The sequence below is a fragment of the Alligator mississippiensis genome, chromosome 9, assembly GCF_030867095.1.
Source record: "Alligator mississippiensis isolate rAllMis1 chromosome 9, rAllMis1, whole genome shotgun sequence".
Lineage (NCBI taxonomy): Eukaryota > Metazoa > Chordata > Crocodylia > Alligatoridae > Alligator > Alligator mississippiensis.
Window position 1 is genome coordinate 61,298,160 of NC_081832.1, and position 20,489 is coordinate 61,318,648.

The 20,489-nt window shown below is 42.9% G+C and overlaps 1 protein-coding gene across 2 annotated transcripts in view; it reads left to right on the forward strand.

Moving 5' to 3' along the window:
* Window positions 1-20,489, forward strand: part of UBTD2 (ubiquitin domain containing 2) — a 94,804-nt gene that overhangs the window by 36,773 nt on the left and 37,542 nt on the right. For both annotated transcript variants that reach the window (XM_014597653.3, XM_019478525.2), the window contains one exon: window positions 14,988-15,224. In XM_014597653.3, the coding sequence (XP_014453139.1) occupies window positions 14,988-15,224 (237 nt within the window). The remainder of the gene's footprint in view (window positions 1-14,987; window positions 15,225-20,489) is intronic.

Sequence of the window (20,489 nt, forward strand, 5' to 3'; positions counted from 1 at the left end):
TCTCTGCACCTTTATTTCTTGCTATGGAATTGATATTACCTTCTTCAAATACAAGTCTGCTCTTCATAAGCAACTCTTCACGCTATGCTCCTTGCTTTTTCTTTGACAAAACCTCGCAAAGAGGCTGTTGGTGGAGGTGCAAACCAATGACAGTTTCCTCTCCTTGCCACATCACATTTCTTCCCCCTCCTCTTCCCTTGTGCTTTATATCTCATGATGCAAAGGAAGCCTTTCAGCTGATTTCACAGTGATTTAGTGCTTTGTATGTAGCAGGGAATGAGGGAGATACTTTTTTGGCTTCTAGCTGTCCTTAGCTGCTAATAATTAACAGTGGAAATTACATTTTATTCACCAGTTAGAAGCCCCTTGCTACCTTCCCTCCTTGCACTTCCATAGCAGTGCCTGTTCAGCATTGTCCATCAGTTCTGAGAAAGGTGAGCAGCTGTCTTTCTGGCAAACACAGTACTGTTTGTGTGGCTGGCTGACAGCATAAAGATGGCATGGATGATTGATTCCCTCTTCTGCAGGGACTGTGTACATCATTTAACACCAGCACATGTAGTGTCTGCCAGTCTAGTCATATAGGAGTTCAAGCCTTGTTTCAAGTGCATTTCAAGTCCATTGTCTTCCACTGGCTCTTCAGCCTTTCACCTGCTTTTTAAAAAATGATTGTTGGTATTGATTGAGGTGTTTTTAGTTGCAGGTTACCCTTTGTTAGAATTATGGCTCTGAGGTCATAAACAGCAAATAAATTAGTGAATATCATTTATACATATACAGATGAATATTGCCTCCAACTGTGGTAAAGAGTACCCCAGGATAACACCCCCTTCCTCCTTGCTCCCATTCTCTGCTCACCAGATGTCGGAAAAACACGTAATGTAGTTGCTATTAGAGTTGCCGTGGGCATATGCCAAAGACAAGCAAAGAGTAGTTGTCTGATATGTTGTGTGCATGGAGCAAGAACAGATGGTTTGGGCTGTCATGGCGGCACCCCATAGCATGGGCAAAGGCAGTATGGACAGACATGTCTTGAAACATTTTACCAGATGACTTCCTTTCCAAGGCTGGTCATTTTCACAGTGCATCTCATCATGTGGCTTATGACTTCATAGCATGAATTTTCATTCTATTAGTCTTAAATGTCATTATAAATTAATGGAAACAGTCACTTAAGCTGCCATCCAGAAACACCTTTTCATCTTCTGTGTTCTGGCCCCCACTCTCCTACTCCTCGTTCGCTCTCTCCTAAATAAAACAAAATCAGAAACCCCTAAATCTGGAGCTTCTAACCTCACATGCTGACTATTCTATGAGTCTATGTGGCATTTGAAATGCTCCTGAATTTTCTCAATAGAAAGTCTCTTGCATCTTATGTATCTTTTCTCCTCCCAGGCAACCTGTGGAAGAGGGCACCACTTTGGGTCCCATAGGATCTCCCTGAGTACATCACAGGTTTGAACTCCACATGGTAACTCTAAGCACCTAGTGAAACTAAAATATGAATAAAAGGGAAACTTTCAAGTGCAACAGTTAAAACAGTTAATGTTGGAAGGATTTCATTAGTGTCCATGCACCATCCAAAATATGATACTTTTGCAAAAAAATCAGTGTCTTAAAATGCAGCGAATGTTGCAGTTTTAAATATAAATAGCTGAGGGCTTCAGCAATCCCTGTGCCTCTTTGCAATCCTTCACCACTTGCTTTGCCCTTAGATAGTGAAGTTGTCAACCTGATATAGACAACATTTTCCATTTCTCTTAGTCTTCTATATAAGATTTGACTAGTGGGCTATGGTTTCCGTTTTTTCTTCTCCCGCTGCAACCAATGTGACATAATTTATTTATTAGCAGGGTTGGACCAGAGGAAAAGATAAGAAAATGATCAATTCATAATGCAGTACCAAATTATACAAGTTTATGTAAGGGAAAAATTGGACACAAATCAGCTTAAAATAAGAGTTATTTGCTAAAACCAAATGACATTCAACAACAAAGAAAAACATTTGAGATTTATGATTTTTAAATTTCTACAAGAAATCAATGGTCAGTTCTTTTCACAGTTGTTTTGCACTCAAAATACTTGTAAAAATAACTGATCAACTTAAAAGCAAGAGAATTGTGTATTCAAACATTATTTATATTTGTTATTGTTGAGTATCTGTTTAAAGACATAGTCTGTTCTCACCAATCCCTCTTTTTTGCACTAATAGTCTGCTGTCTTTCAAGTTAACAGTGTTAGGAAAATGCAGTACAGGTTTTCCTCGATTTTATGCAGGTTCTTTATGTGCGAATTCACTCTTACGCGATGAGCATATTTAGACCCACCGTTCGTTATATGCGAGGTAAATTCACTCTTATGCGATCAGCATAGATGCCCCCCTGCCCAAGCAGGTAAGTCTGGGGGGGGAGGAGAAAGGGCTGTGGCCCCACTCACCCCAACCCCAGCTGCAGTGGCCCCGGGAGCGGCTGGTGCCAGCTGCCTGCAGCCGCTGCAATGAACTGTGCTCTGCCTATCCCCCCATGCCTGGGCTCACCCCAGCTCCTGGGCTGTGCCATGCCATGGAGCAGGCAGCTGGTGTTGGCTGCTCCCGGGGCTGCTCCAGCATGGGTTGGGATGAATGAGGACAGGCGGAGTCCCGGGAGGTGTGGGGAGCAGCACTCACCCTGCCCCGGCTGCAGTGGCCCCAAGAGCAGCCGACACTAGCTGCCTGCACCAGGGCATGGTGCAGCCCAGGAGCAGACGTGAGTGGGGATAGGTGGAGTACAGTGCAGCCCAGCGGCTGCAGGCAGCTGGCATCGGCCACTCCCGGGGCCACTGTAGCCAGAGTTGGGGTGAGTGCCGCTCTGTTCACTTTGCTTTGCTGCTTTGTGCAGCCCCAGGAGTAGCACCCCTCCCCCCGCCCCTTCGCTAGTCCCAGCCTCACTCCCTCCCTCCCTCTCTCACTGCCATGGGAACCTATTCCTATTTGTTACATAGTAAAGTAGATCTGCTTTATGCAAATTCGATTTATGCACCATTCTCTGGGAACATATGTACAGCATAAATTGAGGGAAACCTGTACTTGCTATCCGATATATAATTGTTTTATAAAGCTTAAGCAAACCTGATGTGCTACATCCTATTTACCTCCGTCCTCCATTGCTTTCAGTGTCAGCAAGCTCCCCTGCCATGAAAGTCAGTCTTATAAGCAAGCTGTATTTCACTTCTTCCATACAGTTTGATGGACCTCATTGAACCCTGTCCTTTCTTCCTTCAAAGCATTGCAATGCCGTTCATCCTTCCCATTCCAGCTGCTGAGAATAGTTTCATAGTTTCACAGTTGGTAGGGTCGGAAGGGACCTGAGGAGATCATCTAGTCCGACCCCCTGCCGTGGCAGGAAAGAGTACTGGGGTCAAATGACCCCGGCCAGATGTTCGTCCAGCCTCCTTTTAAAGACCCTCAGGGTAGGAGCCAGCACTACTTCTTTTGGAAGCTGGTTCCAGGTCCTCTCCATATTGGCCACATCCCTCCTGAAATGCGGCGCCCAGAACTGGACACAGTACTCCAGCTGCGGCCTGACCAGCGCCGCATAGAGGGGGAGGATCACCTCCTTGGACCTGCTTGAGATGCATCTGTGGATGCATGACAAGGTGTGGTTGGCCTTCCTGACCGTGTCCCCACACTGTCGGCCCATGTTCATTGTGGCATCAATGATGACTCCAAGATCCTTTTCTGTCTCTGCACTGACGAGAAGGGAGTTCCCCAGCCTGTAGGCATGCTGCTGGTTCTTCCTCCCCAGGTGCATTACCCTGCACTTGTCAGTGTTGAACCCCATCTTGTTCTCTTTGTCCCACCCCTGTAACCTGTCTAGATGCGCTTGCAGCCTGTTCCTTCCTGCTAGCGTACCCACTTCCCCCCACATCTTAGTGTCATCTGCAAACTTGAACAGGGTGCTTTCTACCCCCTCGCCCAAGGCACTGATGAAGATGTTGAATAGTGCAGACCTGAGGACCGATCCCTGGGGAACCCCACTGCCCACATCTCTTCAGGTTGAATAAGACCCGTCCACCACCACCCTCTGGGTGCAGCCCTCCAGCCAGTTCGTGACCCATCTGACCATGTAGGCATCAACACCACTATCTCATAGTTTCTTACTGAGAATGGGTTGAGAGACCATGTCGAAGGCCTTCCTGAAGTCCAGAAAGATTATATCCACTGCAACACCTGCATCCAAGGACTTGGTAACCTGGTCATAGAAGGCCACCAGGTTGGTTTGACAAGACCTGCCCCTAATGAACCCATTCTGGTTGCCCCTGAGCATAACCTCCCCGCAGGCCCTCCTGGACGCGTGCCAGGATAATTCTTTTGAAAAGCTTCCCCAGGACCGAGGTAAGACTCACGGGCCTATAGTTTCCTGGGTCCTCCTTCCTCCCTTTTTTGAAGATGGGGACCACATTGGCCCTTTTCCCGTCCTCCAGCACATTGCCTAAGTGCCATGAGTGCTCATAGAGCTGTGCCAGAGGTCCCGCAATGACCCCTGCTAGTTCCTTCAGCACTCTGGGGTGGAGATCATCAGGACCTGTGGATTTAAATACATCTAGTCACTCCAGAAGTTCCCTGACAAGGTCCTCATTAACCCTAGGCCTGGGTGTGCCACCCACAGGACCCTCGTGGGGGACAATAGTGTGTATTTTGATCCTCTTTGGTTTGTATTACAGTCTTCTTCCATTGGGCCTTTCCGTTTCTACTCTCCCTGTTCAAAATCCTCCTCTGCTCCCAGTGTTCATAATGTGTTTATCCTCATCTCTTCCACATACTCCTCCATTTTTATCCTACCCTGTACTCCTGTCAGATTCTGCATCAATCCAACCTTCTGGTGTTCTCTTTCCAGTCTTTCTAAATACCTCTTGCTGCTTGTGCCCTTACCTTAAATTTTTCTTTGCTCCTACCATATGCCCAGCAGCCCTTTATATCCTCTTCCCACTGTTATTTTTTATTCTTTCCTTCATATTACCCCCTGTTCTTGAAGGGGGCTTTCCCCTTGTATCCCAGCTTGACCACCTTTTAGTACATCTCCTTCATTCACACTCTGCTGTTTTGAAACCTCTTTTGACTTTAAATAAATTAATACTACACTTTACCAAACAGCTAAAATATTAGGAGTGCAGCCAAGCACATTGAAGTTAGGAATGTTAGGAATTTAGGAAGAGGGCACATAGGACAGATGGGGCTCAGGGAGGGTCATGTAGTGGAGGAAAATGTTGGCTGTGGGTGCCTACCTGCCCGTTACAGAAATGCGAAGGTGTGTATTAAGTAAGGGAGGGAACTGTGGGAGGAAAAGAATGGTTTCAGGGTAAATCAACCAAATGCACCCTGGAGCACTGACTATTCCTTCTGCTACCACAGAACTCTTATGATTCTAACTGAGGTTCTGCTTTGAACACAGTGCTGTAAAATACTAGATACTATGACCTTCACAGCAACATCATAGCTCTAACACTACCACAGGTATTATGAACCTTAGACTTTTCAGCTAGAACACCCAAAATCCGTTGACGCGTCTGTCTTTTAATGTTTGTGCCTCGGTTCCATTGTCTGAAATTGGGGTAATGAGTTTGTGAATATAAAATTACTGATTCATAAAGAACTAAGGTACTGTGAAAGCTTTGCAGGAAAGATCAATGGGAAATTAATAATTCTGTATGCAATGCAAGGTCTGAATGCGGAGAAATAAATGAATTGAGCCACATATTCATTGAAGGGAAAAAAGAAGTATTGAATAGCTTATTCCATTCAGCAAGCTCTGTCCATCCTGTGCACTAAGATCCTCTAGGGAAAAAATAGTAAGTAGTCAAGCAAATAAAGACTGTGTCGTAATATTCAAACACAGAAGGTGCGTTTTAAGATTCTATAGACACCATTACTACTTGCATTTCCTCATTTTAGTGATTGACCTTGCACTAAGGTCAGTCACTTTGCGACTGACAAATGATGCTTTATGACTTTAACGGTGCTTTCTTGTGTACTGGCTTTTACTTGAGTCTTCCTGCCTAGAGCAGAGGGGCTGGACCCAATTATCTGCAAAGTCCCTTCCAGCCCCTAACAATCTATGAAAATGAAAAGCAGGAAAATCCATTTTGGAGCTTTATTGACCCTCCCCTCTTCATGGCTTCAGCATCAACATGGAAACTTTGTAAGTCCACATTGCAGACTTACAACTCTAACTAACAAAGCAGCTGATAGTATAGCAACCTACTTCTGCTGTGTGGATGCCCTAGAGAGAAGAGTCACACCTTGGTGCTGGTCATTTTTACAGGTGTTTACTAATAGTGCTGTTATGCCAATACTCGGGAATTGGGTTCTCTTCCAGATTCCAAGGAGAGTTTACTATGGCCTATTATAAATGATTTACCTGAGTACCCTGCCCACCAGTCGCATTCTGGATTTCCCCAGCATCTCCCTTGCTTTTTTCCTATCTCAGGCTGCTCTCTGACAATGGGAAAATTCACACTACTTTTAGTAAAAAGCTATACCCCGGAGAATTATGCAATTATGCACCCACGCCATTGTGCACATAAAATGTATGACTGTGCATAATTGCATAATTTATGCATAATTTAACCTGGGCGGACTCTGTGCCTCCACTTCCATGGGAGGCCTCCACTTCCAACACACCAGGTGGGAGCCATGTGGAGGCATCAAGCATTGTGGCACGTGATTGGACAGCTGGTGAGTGGGAAGAGGAGCTCCTGCCTGCAGGAGGGGAGGGTGGGTGTGGGTTGATGTGGACCCCACCTGCCACATGCCTCTCCCCCTCTTTCCCCCATGGTGCACAGTCAGTGCCAGCGGCAGCAGCAACAGCAGGCAGTGGCAGCAGCATGCAACTGGCTGAGTCCTGGAGGCTGCACATGGTGGCACGGAGCTGGCTTGGCCAGTCCACTGACCTGCTCCTTCAACCCAGACCAAGTTGTCTCTGCCAGCACGTGAGGCTTTCATAGATTCATAGATGTTAGGGTCGGAAGGGACCACAATAGATCGTCGAGTCCGACCCCCTGCATAGGCAGGGAAGAGTGCTGGGTCTAAATGACCCCAGCTAGATGCATATCCAACCTCCTCTTGAAGACCCCCAGGGTAGGGGAGAGCACCACCTCCCTTGGGAGCCCGTTCCAGACCTTGGCCACTCGAACTGTGAAGAAGTTCTTCCTAATGTCCAGTCTAAATCTGCTCTCTGCTAGCTTGTGGCCATTATTTCTTGTAACCCCCGGGGGCGCCTTGGTGAATAAAACCTCACCAATTCCCTTCTGTGCCCCCGTGATGAACTTATAGGCAGCCACAAGGTCGCCTCTCAACCTTCTCTTGCGGAGGCTGAAGAGGTCCAGGTGCCCCAGTCTCTCCTCATAGGGCTTGGCCTGCAAGCCCTTAACCATATGAGTGGCCCTTCTCTGGACCCTCTCCAGGTTATCCGCATCCCTTTTGAATTGCGGTGCCCAGAATTGCACGCAGTACTCCAACTGCAGTCTGACCAGCGCCCGATAGAGAGGGGAAGTATCACCTCTTTGGATCTATTCGTCATGCATCTGCTGATGCACAATAAAGTGCCATTGGCTTTTCTGATGGCTTCGTCACACTGCCGACTCATGTTCATCTTGGAGTCCGCTAGGACTCCGAGATCCCTTTCCACTTCCGTGCCACCCAGCAGGTCATTTCCTAGGCAGTAGGTGTGCTGGACATTTTTCCTCCCTAGGTGCAGCACTTTGCATTTCTCTTTGTTGAATTGCATTCTGTTGTTTTCTGCCTATTTGTCTAAACTGTCCAGGTCTGCTTGTAGTTGTTCCCTGCCCTCCAGTGTGTCCACTTCTCCCCACAGTTTTGTGCCATACACAAACTTTGACAGAGTACACTTCACTCCCTCGTCCAAGTCGCTGATGAAGACATTAAAGAGTATCGGTCCAAGGACGGAGCCCTGCGGGACCCCACTGCCCACACCCTTCCAGGTTGAAACCGACCCATCCACCACAACTCTCTAGGTGCGACCCTCTAGCCAATTCGCCACCCACCGGACTGTGTAGTCATCCAAGTCACAGCCTCTTAACTTGTTCACCAGTATGGGGTGGGATACCATATCGAAGGCCTTCCTGAAGTCTAAGTATACAACATCCACCCCCCCTCCTGTGTCCAGGCGTTTCGTAACCTGGTCATAAAAAGAGAATAGATTAGTCAGGCACGATCTGCCTGCTACAAACCCATGCTGGTTTCCCCTCAGCATAATTTGTCCTGCCGGGCTCTCGCATATGTGAGCCTTGATAATTTTTTCAAAGACTTTGCCAAGGATGGATGGATGGCTTACAGATCTGGAAGTGGGAGCTGTGTGCCATTGGGACAAGCCAACTGGCTCTGTACCTCTGTGTGGGGGTTCCAGTGGGAAGCATGGAGCCAGCCCAGCCTGATGGCACATGTCTCTGTGCATCCATGTGGGCTTCCTGATGGAGTGCTGGAATCCCCACATGAAGGCATAGACCCCATGGCATGCAAATTCTGCCTGCAGTGCCACATGCAGACCCCAGGACTCAGCACATAATTTAAAATCTTTCTGCACATAATTTTGAATTTTGCAAGATTGGACAGTAATTTTGATGGGTCTTTCTATTAGGAAGGTGTCTGAAATATGACTTATTGGTCTTAATAGATAGGGATAGTTCTCAGAGGCCGTGTGACTTGTTTGGCAATGGCTGATTCTTCCAGATCCTAGTGTAGGCATGAGAGGTCACCTAGACCTTTGATGCATAGGCAGGAGTTTTTTGAGCGAGTGGAGGCTGCCCAGGCCTTTTATCCCCTTGCTTTAGGCTACAATCTAAAGGCCAGACTGAGTTCAGACATTTGGTGCCTCCATGGCTGTATTTGTATAAGTATCCAGGAATTGAACCTGGGTCCTCTGTGTAGTAGACAGGGATTCTACCACTGAACCACGGGAGATTTTTTCTGTGACTTGTACACTGATTGAAATATGAAGTCCGGTTTAAATTCTTGGGAAGTAGAATGCATTTTATTTGGAAGCACTGGGAAAAAGCAGTCAAGTCCCAGGAGGATAAGAAACCTCTCCTCTCTTTGCAGTGACCCCTCACACCAATCTAGGAAAAATGATTCTGAGGTCAGAGGGGAGACCCATCTGGTTGTCATCCCCTGGGGGAAGGCTTCTCTGAGAAGGGGCCTCAGAGGAAGAAGGGGAGCTCACAAGCAGAAGGGGGTGAAGGAATCTTCCATCCTTGGCAGAGGATTGCAGTTCTATACATAGGATTAATATAGAAATAATAACTTGAGATGTAGAAATGTCTTTGTGCAGCAGCTTGTCTTTAGGCCAACAAACACAAATTTGGGCATCGGCCTCTAAAGCCTGAATTTATTTTAGAGATGGAAAAACCCCTAAGCTTAAAATTGTTAATTTTTATTTATTTATTGGGAATGGTTTGTCAGTATTATGACTGAAAGATTTTTTTGTCTTTAATTTGTCATCCGTTCTCAAATTCCACTTTAAAAAAAAAAATCATAATACTGAGAGGCATATGGGCCGCATCCAGAGGAGCATGGCTGTGCAGCATGTGTTGCCGCAAACACATCTGCGGTGCCGTGTACCGCACGTTTAGATGTTCTCCTTGCTGCAAGGGCACACTGCCTGTGCATGCACTGCTCCGCTTTTTTTTATTTTCATAGGTTTTTTTGGATATCCAGGGGTAAAAAAAACCCACAGAAAAAAAAAAGCGGAGCAGCGCGTGCACAGACAGCGCACACCACTCAAAAACAGAGCTGGGCTGCTTGGAGCCACGCTCTGGCTGCTGACCAGGGTCCATGCAGCAGAATCACCACTGCTGCAGCTCCAGGAGGCCCCAGGTAAGGCTGTTAGGGCAGCCTTCCGTACCCCACCCCAGGGTAACCTGTCGTGTGCCAAAGGTCTCATGGCACAGGCATTCCCTGGGAACCAATAGTGGCAGCACAAGGTGCGCTGCTGCTACTTGTCCCCGGAGAACCAAACATCCACGCTCATCTGGACACAGCCATGAGGTTTTTTTCTGGTAAGTATAAATTGTTTGTAATGCTTTTTATAATCAGTTTGGCTGCAAATTGGTTGTCCACAATGATCTTGACTCTTTTGGGTCTTAGAATGCCACTTTTAAAGTTGGAAGCTGTTTAAGCAGTAATTTTGCTTGAATGTCAGTTAATAAATATGCTTTATCACCTAATGTGCTTGTCTCCAAGAAGGTAAGCAATCAAATCAGGCATATGCTAAAATGGTGTCAGATGTCACTGACAAAAGTATTCCACACCGAAAGTGATCTGATAATGTCCTTTTTGTATTGCTACTGTAAATAAGTCTTTTTTAAAAAATTGGGTTTCATAATTTCAAGAAATGGGTCATTTATAATGTTGCTTCAGAGAGCAAAAAGATCTTTTTTTGGCCTTTAGGGACGAGTACTTCTTTCTTTCATAACAAAATATTCATTTTTTAGCATTAAGTGATGTAACATGAAAAATGAATGTAGGAATCACTGCTTATTCCAGATTTTACAAGCTGGTAGTGCCTGTGACGTACATGGCCCCAAAGTCTGCATATTTTTTTTCAAGCTTCATTTACCCAGGAAATGAAAAAATAAACTGTCACTCTCAGAATTTATTGTGACACAAACATTAACCATCTAAAAATACTGCTTATTTCAGTGCTTATTCCAATCAGAAATTGTCACAAGCGTTTTTTGGGGGGTTTTTTTACAGGAAATTACAGGCTCATCTGCTCTGAAATACGGTTCAGCACTCACTGCTTACATGAAACAGCTCCTTGATATCGAGTCCATTTAGTAAAATCTTTGCCCAGTGAAAGCACTGAGCCGGGGACTAAGACATCAGGGTCCTAATCCTTATATCAAATATTTTTATGTAATCCTCTACTACAAAAAATGAATAATACCTCATGGGTGAAGTAAGACTTGCTTTAATATTTGTAAAGCACCAAGAAGCTCCTAATGGAATGAGCAATAGAAATACTAGGTATCTTATTAAATATAGACCAGTTCAGTTGAAAGGGGGGCTCCAAGGATAGACCATGGGATATGTAGCTGATTCACATCCATTTTACACTGATATGGCTTGTATTTACAAGTCACAGTTCACAGTTTGGCACCTCTCTCCAGCCTGAACTTCAGCATTAAAAATGAAATGCTAATCATAGGATGGATCTTCTTGTCAGAGACCAGATCTCTCGCACTATCCTCCTAATCTGGTGTAGACCAGCATAGTTGGAAAGAGAGGAAGAACCAAACTGGGGTGTTAGAGTGGAAGAAACTACTTATTTCAGTGCTCTTAGACATTGTTGAGTGGCTTGCAGTAAAGACCATGGTATTTCCTGAAGATAAGTGACAGTGTTCAGGCACTGCAGGAAGTGTCTGCAACCCACTTTCATAATTAATGTTTTGAGGAGGAGGGAGAAGATCCTGTGGGATAAATTAGCATTCATTGAGTGTATATGGAAACAAAGGTTAGGCCAACTAATATTAAATACCCACTGACCCAGGCGGATTTTATTGGCCTTTTAAAACTAACTGTTAAGGTGTATTTTTCATGTGCTATCTGCAGTCTGCTATTCAGGAAGCATTTTTCTTATTGCTGAAAAGTTTTAATAAGCTTGTGTCTTGTAGCATTTCAAAATCTGTCTCCTAACAAACTTGCACAGTCCATTTTGTCTGCACTGCATGTGTTACTCTTGTTCCAAACTGAAACATCATTAGCTTTTAGCCTTTATGTGCTCAGCAAAGTCTTAGAAAGTTAACATCTGGGCTTTGCCATTAAACTGTGTGTCTGTTTTGTAAACAGCTACGTTGGCTGTTCTAAAATCTGGTAGATGGTCATCACATTTAAAATCAAATGGCAGCAGTCCCGTGTGAACTGAAAGCGGTAAATAGTATACAGCTGGTCCATCTTCCAAAAGAACATCAGCTTTGCATCTTTCTGTATAGGATACAGAATAGCAGTTTAAATAGTGCATGGGCTGTTCTTTCGTTTGGCTTTCTAGTGATTTCATTTTTGCTATTTCTGATTCTTTTTTCATTAGTTGCAATTAGACTTAGTTGCAATTCTAATGTTTCCCTTGACTATTTTTTTGTAATCTGAAGATTTCTAATACTTATGTATAATGGGAAATCTCACCTTCATGTCTGAAATTCTTGCAAATATCTAATTTTTAATGAACTACAGTCCCAGGTTCTACGAAATGGATGTGACTTTGAATAAGTAGTTGGTGTTTCAATTTGACTTTGCACAGCCGGTGGCAAGCAAGAAGTAATATTGGGTGGTTCTTTAAAAAAAAAAAAAAAAAAGGAAAAAAGTGTGGAGTTAGAATTCTTTCTGCATTGCAAGTATAGACACTGAATAAATTAGGCCCTTTTTGATTTTGAATCCTGTTTGATTTTCTAAAACCACATTTCCTTTAAAAAAATGGGGGCAGATAATTTATGTGGATTCCACCTTCTGTCAGCACTTGAAAGCATTTCTTTTTTTTTTTTTTAAGTAACATCTATCCCTTACTTGTTGAAAGTATGAGAGAATTTCTGCCACCAGGGGTACATTTAAGGTAGAAAAGGACAAGCTTGGCAGAAAATATCTCATTGCAAATATAACAACTGTATCTTACCAGAAAGTAACATTTTCAGTTGGATCTGTTAGCAAATGTCCTGATTGCAGTTACTTACCATTCTCCTTAATGTTTCATAATTATTTGTTGTTCCAGCTCTTTGCATTACATTAAAACCTTAGTGACTCCCATAGAAAAATGCCTTGTGGTTGGCTGTAAACATATGGAGCCTGTGAGTACAGGATTGGATGCTTTGAAGAATTTTCACACTTAAAAGAAGATCTAAAGCATCAACATCTGTGGAGTACAGTTAAGACGGAAATGTGTTTTTGCTTTGTTGGTGCCATATAACCTTTACCAAAATGATCAGGGTATGGGGAAGGGAATGTCACTCGCATCACCCCTGGTGGATGTGCATATTTAGAGCACTGGAGATAAACATTCCTGCTTTTTACGTCAGTGCTCTGAGATTTTTGAAGACTAATAATCAGGAGCTCTGTTAAGCAGAAACAATTCTGTTAACTGGGTCTTGACGGCATAGCAGCTGCAGAGCCTTATTTTGATCAGAGACAATTTGGCCACTGTATTGCAGACGTGAGAGGACAAATTAAGTCTGTTATTGCCTTCCTTAACCAGACGGAGAATTTTGTGGTTCCATCATAGTACTGGAAATGTTAGGGCTCTTTCTCCCAAGAATGTCACTGGGAGTCTTCCCAAATCACATGGAGTAGATTTACTGGTTGGGACTACATGTAGAGTGCTGCTCATAAGAGACAGACATCAGCTTTTCTCATACATCCATGCCCCACATCTAAAATATTTTGTTCAGCTTCAAAGAACATCTTTAAATTTGGGTTAATGAATGAAGAACATTTGTTCCCTCCAGAAACATTAAACACTGTACAGTATTCAAAGTCCTGTGGTATTGCACCAGAAAGGGAATTATTTTTATTGTTTTTCACTGCTTGTTTTCCACATAGTGCTACATGTTGCAAGACAATGACCCATTTTTATGGTGTTGCTGCAGCCAGAAATGTTTTAAATTGAATTTTTACACATGCAAGTCGGCTCTTTTTCATTATGTGAAAAGAAGTTTTCCACTATGCCCTCTTTTGTCTACAGTGCGGGTGATATTAAAAGCAGTACTTTCCAGGTCCATTATGCAGTTTAGGGGCACTGTAAAAATCCCAGTGCACTTTTGTGACAACCCAAAATTTTAACTTTATTTTCTGAAATAGCATTCAGGACAAAAAACCTTCTGAGTCCCAAGCATATGCTTGGTCTCCTTGATCGAACCAGTGTATTTGGGAAATTCCTGGCCTTTTTAAACCAGGTTCTCCAATGTTCTTACATTAACAGTGACTGCTGGGCTACATGCCAGCAAACCCAAAGTGATATTTGTCTTTGATCACTAGCACATGCTTGCATATTGGGCATTTCCTCTGTTCTGCCTCTATAATTCTGCTCTTGTCAGCAGGAAGCCTTGAAATACCTGAGAGCCTTGCTCTCCAAAATATCTTTGAACAGTGTTCTTGGACAGTATTTGAAATAGCCTGTTTGTTAAATGTTTGTCCCAATGCGCAAACCAAACTTGAATGAATAGATCTAATAGTGTCATATCTTAAAGCCTGTGTTATCCTTTTTAGCTGACTTGTATATGAAAATAGCTTTTAGTTAAACTGAAGCAAATATGTCATATAAATGAAGTATCCAATATGGGAAAGCTGGTCAAGTTACTGGATTTTTTTTAGGGATTTTAGTGTATCCATTAAGTTGCTAGCCTCAGAGTTTAAATATTTAAAGGCTCAATATATGGCGAAAGGCAAATGAGATGCACAGTGATGCAAAAATTCTTTGCTTTATGAAACTCTTGTGTTTAGTAGCAAGCATCATTTGTTGTACAGTGTTCATTGCTTGCTGTACAGAAATGGAAGATCCTGATGCAATATTCCCTCTGACAGCAGGGTGCTTCTAGTTAATATGCTTCTCTCACTATATTGCTGCTGTAGCATGCTGAAAGATTTCTATTGTTTTAGGGATGAGTCATGCAGCTTGTAGCAGATGGTATAAGTAGCAAAGGCACAAAGTTACCAGGGGAGCTTACAGGGAACTTTTAGGGCTCCCAGGGAATACTGAGAGAGTCAGAGAGGCAGGTATAATTGGATAATGGAAGAGAAACCCTTGAAAAAGCTAAGGAGTAAAGCCTGAGGGCAGAGACTTTTGGAATAAGTAAATATCCTTAAAAACAGACTAAAGCAATGTAGGGAGCACAGGGGAGACCGGAGATCTGGGTCTCCAGAAAGAAGGCTAAAGCTGCTGAGAACTAAACAAAACCAAATTGGATTTAATGTGTGTGTGTGTGTGTTTTGTTTTTTTTTCTCCTCACAGTTGCTTTAGGTCGCAATCAGCCCCTGAAAAAGGAGAAACCAAAATGGAAAAGTGATTACCCAATGACGGATGGACAGTTGCGCAGTAAAAGAGACGAGTTCTGGGACACGGCACCAGCTTTTGAAGGTCGTAAGGAAATTTGGGATGCCCTCAAGGCTGCTGCTCATGCATTTGAGAGCAATGATCATGAACTGGCACAAGCGATCATTGACGGTGCAAACATAACGCTACCACATGGTAGGTTTGTTTAAGATAGGTGGATCCTGTGGAAGTATAGCCATAATTATGGGAAATACAAATGGAAGGGTTGTGATTACACATTTCCATCTGGGGGGGGAGAGACTCTCTCCTCTCACCTCAAATCACTTATTTCTTGATGCAGCTTTCATTATGGAGTGATGTATTTCTCTGTTTTCTGTATTGATGTTTGAAGAAGCCAGAATTATGCTGGGACATAGAAAAAGATGACAAAAGATAGACATTTCCAGTTACCTAAAACTTGAAGATATAAATTTTACAATGGGCATTAACACCTATACTTTAAATCATGACCTTCAAAGGTGACCCTGCCTTTTAGGATGTTGCTGGGAAATCACATGTGGGTACTTTTAAAGTACAGTTTTGTTAGACTCTTCCAGCCACCCATATTAACCACATTTGTTTCCTGGTCTTCAGGGTGACTTTATAAGACAGGGCGTATGGTGATTTAATTGGTTCTTTGGGGAGGAAGAAAATCTTCCAAAGCATCTCATAATGTTTGCAAGCTGCTCTGAGATGTTAAATGAAAGGCACTATGTGCTGTGAGTGCTTTATTGCTTCATGTATTTCCCCTTCCATTCAATCTGTAGGTTTGATATTTGATTGTCCTTAAGCTCTCTTTTCCATATGTACAACATTTAAGCATAGGGAATTGAAAACTTCTCATTCATTATTTTTATGCATGATAGGATGTGTTTCAAATTATCCTTCACTAAGATTCTTAATATGCAGAGGGTAAGGGCTTAAGTACCTGCGTTCAAATACACTTGCAGCTGCTGTTAACTGAGAGCCTCAAGGTTTTAGAACATTAAGGGAATATGCCCAAACTGGAGCCTAGGTTTTCCATGCTTGTATGCTCTCTTTAGGCTCTATCTGGAATCCTCCATGTCTAAAGCAGAGTAAAGAGGGATGCAAGTATACACCTGCTAGATTTGTGGAACCTGAACCTGCTTTAGAAAAAGTATACAGATGCACTGCACACCCCAGGGGAAGCAAGTGTAATTTGGCTCTCTGAGATTCAGTTAACCCTGCTAATTAGTGGCAAAACCTGTGTGAGTATAAGGTTGTATTCCAGACAAATATGAGAAATATAAAATATCCCATCTCTTGCTTTATGTATTGATCCTTAGGTACTCTTCTAGTGCTGCCACTTCAGTTCATTCATTTGTTCCATTAATTGTTATAAAAGCCTACACAACTCTTTGGGTGAAGCCTGCTGAATAGGTTTGCTCATGGTTGATTTACTGATCCCTGTAGTCCCCTTCCTTGCTAACCAGAAGACTCTCCCTGTTCACTAAGCAGAGCATGTGGATGAGGGAGACATCACATTATCCAGCATGAGGCTAAAGCCTCTCTATACTTGGACTTCTGTTCTTCTGTCTTACTCCGTCATAAGGTACTGTGGACTCTGCAGCAATCTGTTGGTGCTAAATTCTGCTGCCAGGCTGCCTTGTTCTTGCACTTCAGTGATGACTTCTGTAATGGTTTCAGTTAAAATTCAGAAATTGATTTCAATATGAAATGAAGTAAAACCGGCAGTAAAGTGTCTCTCTCTATTGTTTGTTTTTCCTGTCAAATAGCACTTGTTGTATTGTGCCTCTAAAATATAGGGTGCTACTGGATTTTTTTATTTCCAGCACAACTACACTGTAGACATTATTACAGATAAGCTGGTAATGTTGGCAGCTGGGGAGATGGGGTGGGAGTTCAAGCTTTTAGGAACTGGATTTTCAGGAAATTTCTGCCAAAATGAGAGACTGAAGTAATTAATCGTTTTAAAAATCAACATTTATTGGGATGAGTGGGAAAGGTTAACATCATAAATTCTGAGCGCTTTCAGAGTCAGGAATGCAGTGCTGAACTGATTTGCACTCTTTGCCATACCAAAGAGGTTTTGGTTTTGTTTTGTTGAGTATTTTTAAACAAAAGGGTTACTAGATTTATTGTTTAATTTTTTATAATAAAAATACTGGCATGTAGATCATCTCCCACCATGTGTTCTTATTGCTGTAACCTTAGTCTTTCTTTTTTTTATTTACAGTCATTGAGCCTTGTTTTAAATTGAATTTTTAAGCTATTTAGAATAGATTCTGTCTCTTAGCATGTGGTTGTGCAGTGCCCAGGAAAATGGGGATATCATCTTGACTGAAGCTTCTGAATACTAGCAAAATACAAGTGATCAGTGAAAAATTAATTATTTTAAAATATGAAAGCTTAGAACCCAGAACATGGTTTGCAGTGGTGGAAGGAGGGTGAAATTTTATGAGATTCTCCAACTGAATTATACAGATCCCCTACCCATGATATTTTGACAACATCTAGTTACACATTTGTTGTAAACATTGAAGAAGGATAGAAAGGAATTGCCACGTTGATCTGAAATGTGAAATGTGCGGCATCAAGCCATGCAAAGGGGGCTTGATGCCAGCCCCCCTGAGCACCCCCTGACCTCTGCCTGCTCTCCCAGCCCCATCAATGGCTTCCCTGTTCAGCCCCAGCTCCTGGCTCTTTAAAAAATAAAAAAACCCACACTCAGGGGCTCCTGCCAGGTGGGGGAGCGATCCCTGCTGCCCCCCACTGCCCTGCACTGTGTGGGGGGCACTGCTACGAGTCCCCATCCCCTGCTGGCTCTCCCAGCCTTGCCCATGGCTGACCCCTGGCCCCAGCTGCTGGTTCTTTAAAAAAAAAAAAAAAAAATCCCACACTCACTGGCTGCCGCAGCAGCCGTCGGGGCTGCTGGTGGCTCATGGCAGAGCTCCCCAACATAGCACAGGGCAGTGGGGAGCAGCGGGGATCGCCCCCCCAACCTGGCAGCAGCCGCTGAGTGCAGGGAGTGAGATTCAGACAAAACGATTTAGAACAGTGATTCGAATCACTGAATCGAATCACTGTCCCCTAAATCAGTCGAACCCGAAGTGAATACTAGCTGCTTTGCACAGGCATTCTGCTTGTTCACATGTGTATTTGTACTGGTACTGATCTGTGTGTATGAAGGCAGGCATGCGTTAAGGAAATCGGGTTACATGCACCGTATAGCTTTGACTTGTTAACGGACAGAAAGAGAGATACTTTTTTTTTTTTACCAAATGGGCTTGTGAAGCATATCTTACTCATGCACACTGAAGTTTTAAATCCCAGTGGTTTATCTGTTTTTTGTTGTTTTTTTTTTGTTTTGTTTTTTTTAAAGAAAAGCAAACCCCTAAAATTGGGTAATTCTCTGATGTTTTTTCTTAGAACACTCATTGCAATTTAGGAGAAGCATTGTAATATAAAGGATAGATATCTGTCCCTTCAGTGGGGACAGCACCAGTATCACTAGTTCAGGCCAGTAGCTTCCAGAGAACAAGCAATAGTAAATTTATGGTGGTCTTTAGATGGCCCTAGAATTGGTTATCTTTAATGTCACCTGTGCCACCATTCAGCTAGACTGTTGTACATTTGTGGTTGGAGAAGGGAAGAAACGTGTGCACATGTATTTTTATGTACATGTGTGCACATCTTGAAGTTCTGGGACTTCAGCATCCCCACAGTATTACCTGCAGGCTGGATCCTGTCTTGAGGCCTATAGAAGAAGTGTTGTATACAGAGCATTTTTGAGAAGTTAGAAGTCAAGGTTGCCTATACGCAATTAATCAAGTCTGCTGGAGTGTGGTAATTGCTGCACTCCAGCAGCCTCCTGTGTCTTGTGTATCAGCGTCCCTGTGCTTAAAAATGGCAGCGGGGCACTTGAACTAGAGCTCATCAATACACTGATACACGAGACAGGGCAGTGCTATAATTAGAGTAGATCTCAGAGCCGTCTTTATTAAAGCACCCCCACCCCACCCCTGGAGCATGTGTGAAAGTGCCTAGGTTGTATCTGAACCACACTGGACGCATCTACACATGCAATTAATGCAAAGCAATAAACTCTGGTGCTTCTCACACTGGAGTTTATTGCTCCCAGAAATGCTTTTCTTGTTGCCTTAGCTCATGGACATGAACAGCACATCATCTGTAGTATATACTGGCAACTTCAACACCATCCAGTTCATCCGAGAGCTGCAACAGTTCTCCAGCAGTCAAGGCCGCTTCCCTGAGAGCAAAGTCACGCTGTGTTTTGGCGAAGAGTTCCTATATGCAGTGCCTCTGCACTGTAAACTTGAACTAAAGCTCGTCAATAAGCTGATACACGAGACAGGGCAGTGTTATAATTAGAGCAGCTCTGACTAATTTACGGTGTTTCAATTTTAGAGAGCACTTAGAGAATTCTTTATTTTTAATCTTACACCACCCAGGTACAACCACCCTCCTCCCCACCCTTAAACCCATTAGTAGATGTTGTTCAGGAATACAAACATGATAACTTGGATTTTAGGCTATGAACATTAGAAAGTAAGATCCTCATCCTCTGCAAAATCATCCATAAAACCATTCCATTCCATTCTTCCACTTACTTAAAACAAGAGTTTCAAGCAAAGGTATTTAAAAATATCTTAAAACTTGATATTTTAAAACATTTAAAAATTGTAAACATTTTAACTTAACTGTTGGCAACTGAATTTAGTCTCAAACATTTATATGCCTAGAGGTTTCTGATTTTGCTTCTTTTGCTTTTCAGGGTAGTCCTATAGGTCATGGCTTTCAATACTAATAAACCTTGAAATATTAGTGTCAAAATCCAGTGAAAATTCAGGAAATTTGTATTTGTGTATGTTTTTACCTTAATGTTATTGAAACTTGGCAAGTTTTTCATGTAACGTCTTCTCCTTTGAAGGACTCACTCTTATGGAAAATGGTGCAATAACCTGTTTACTTGATAGACTAGAATATCTCCTTTTGTCTCATTTAAATTTATGCATAACTTAGGGCTTTTAAAAAACATTTCTACCACTTTTACTGTGCCTGAAAGCTACATATGATATGTCTATATATTGATAATGCATTCTTTACAAAATTTAAGCTTTTGAAGAATTTTGGGTGTTGTGCACTTTCTATAATCCTATAGATAAGCATGGCTCAAAAATGGATTTCCAAGTGAATTCAGGAACAATTCTTCCCATGAATCCTTCTTGAGGAGCCTGTTGGAGAAACTTTGATGTAAACTTGTCTGTCTGCCACTGCTTTCCTCTCCAGCATACACATGCACAAAATAATTCCTCATTCCACCAAAAAATGTTGAAAAGAAAAGAAAATCAGAGTCTTCTTAGAATTGTTTTTAAATGGATTGTCTTAAGTGACTAACTTTTTCCTCATCCAGAGTTT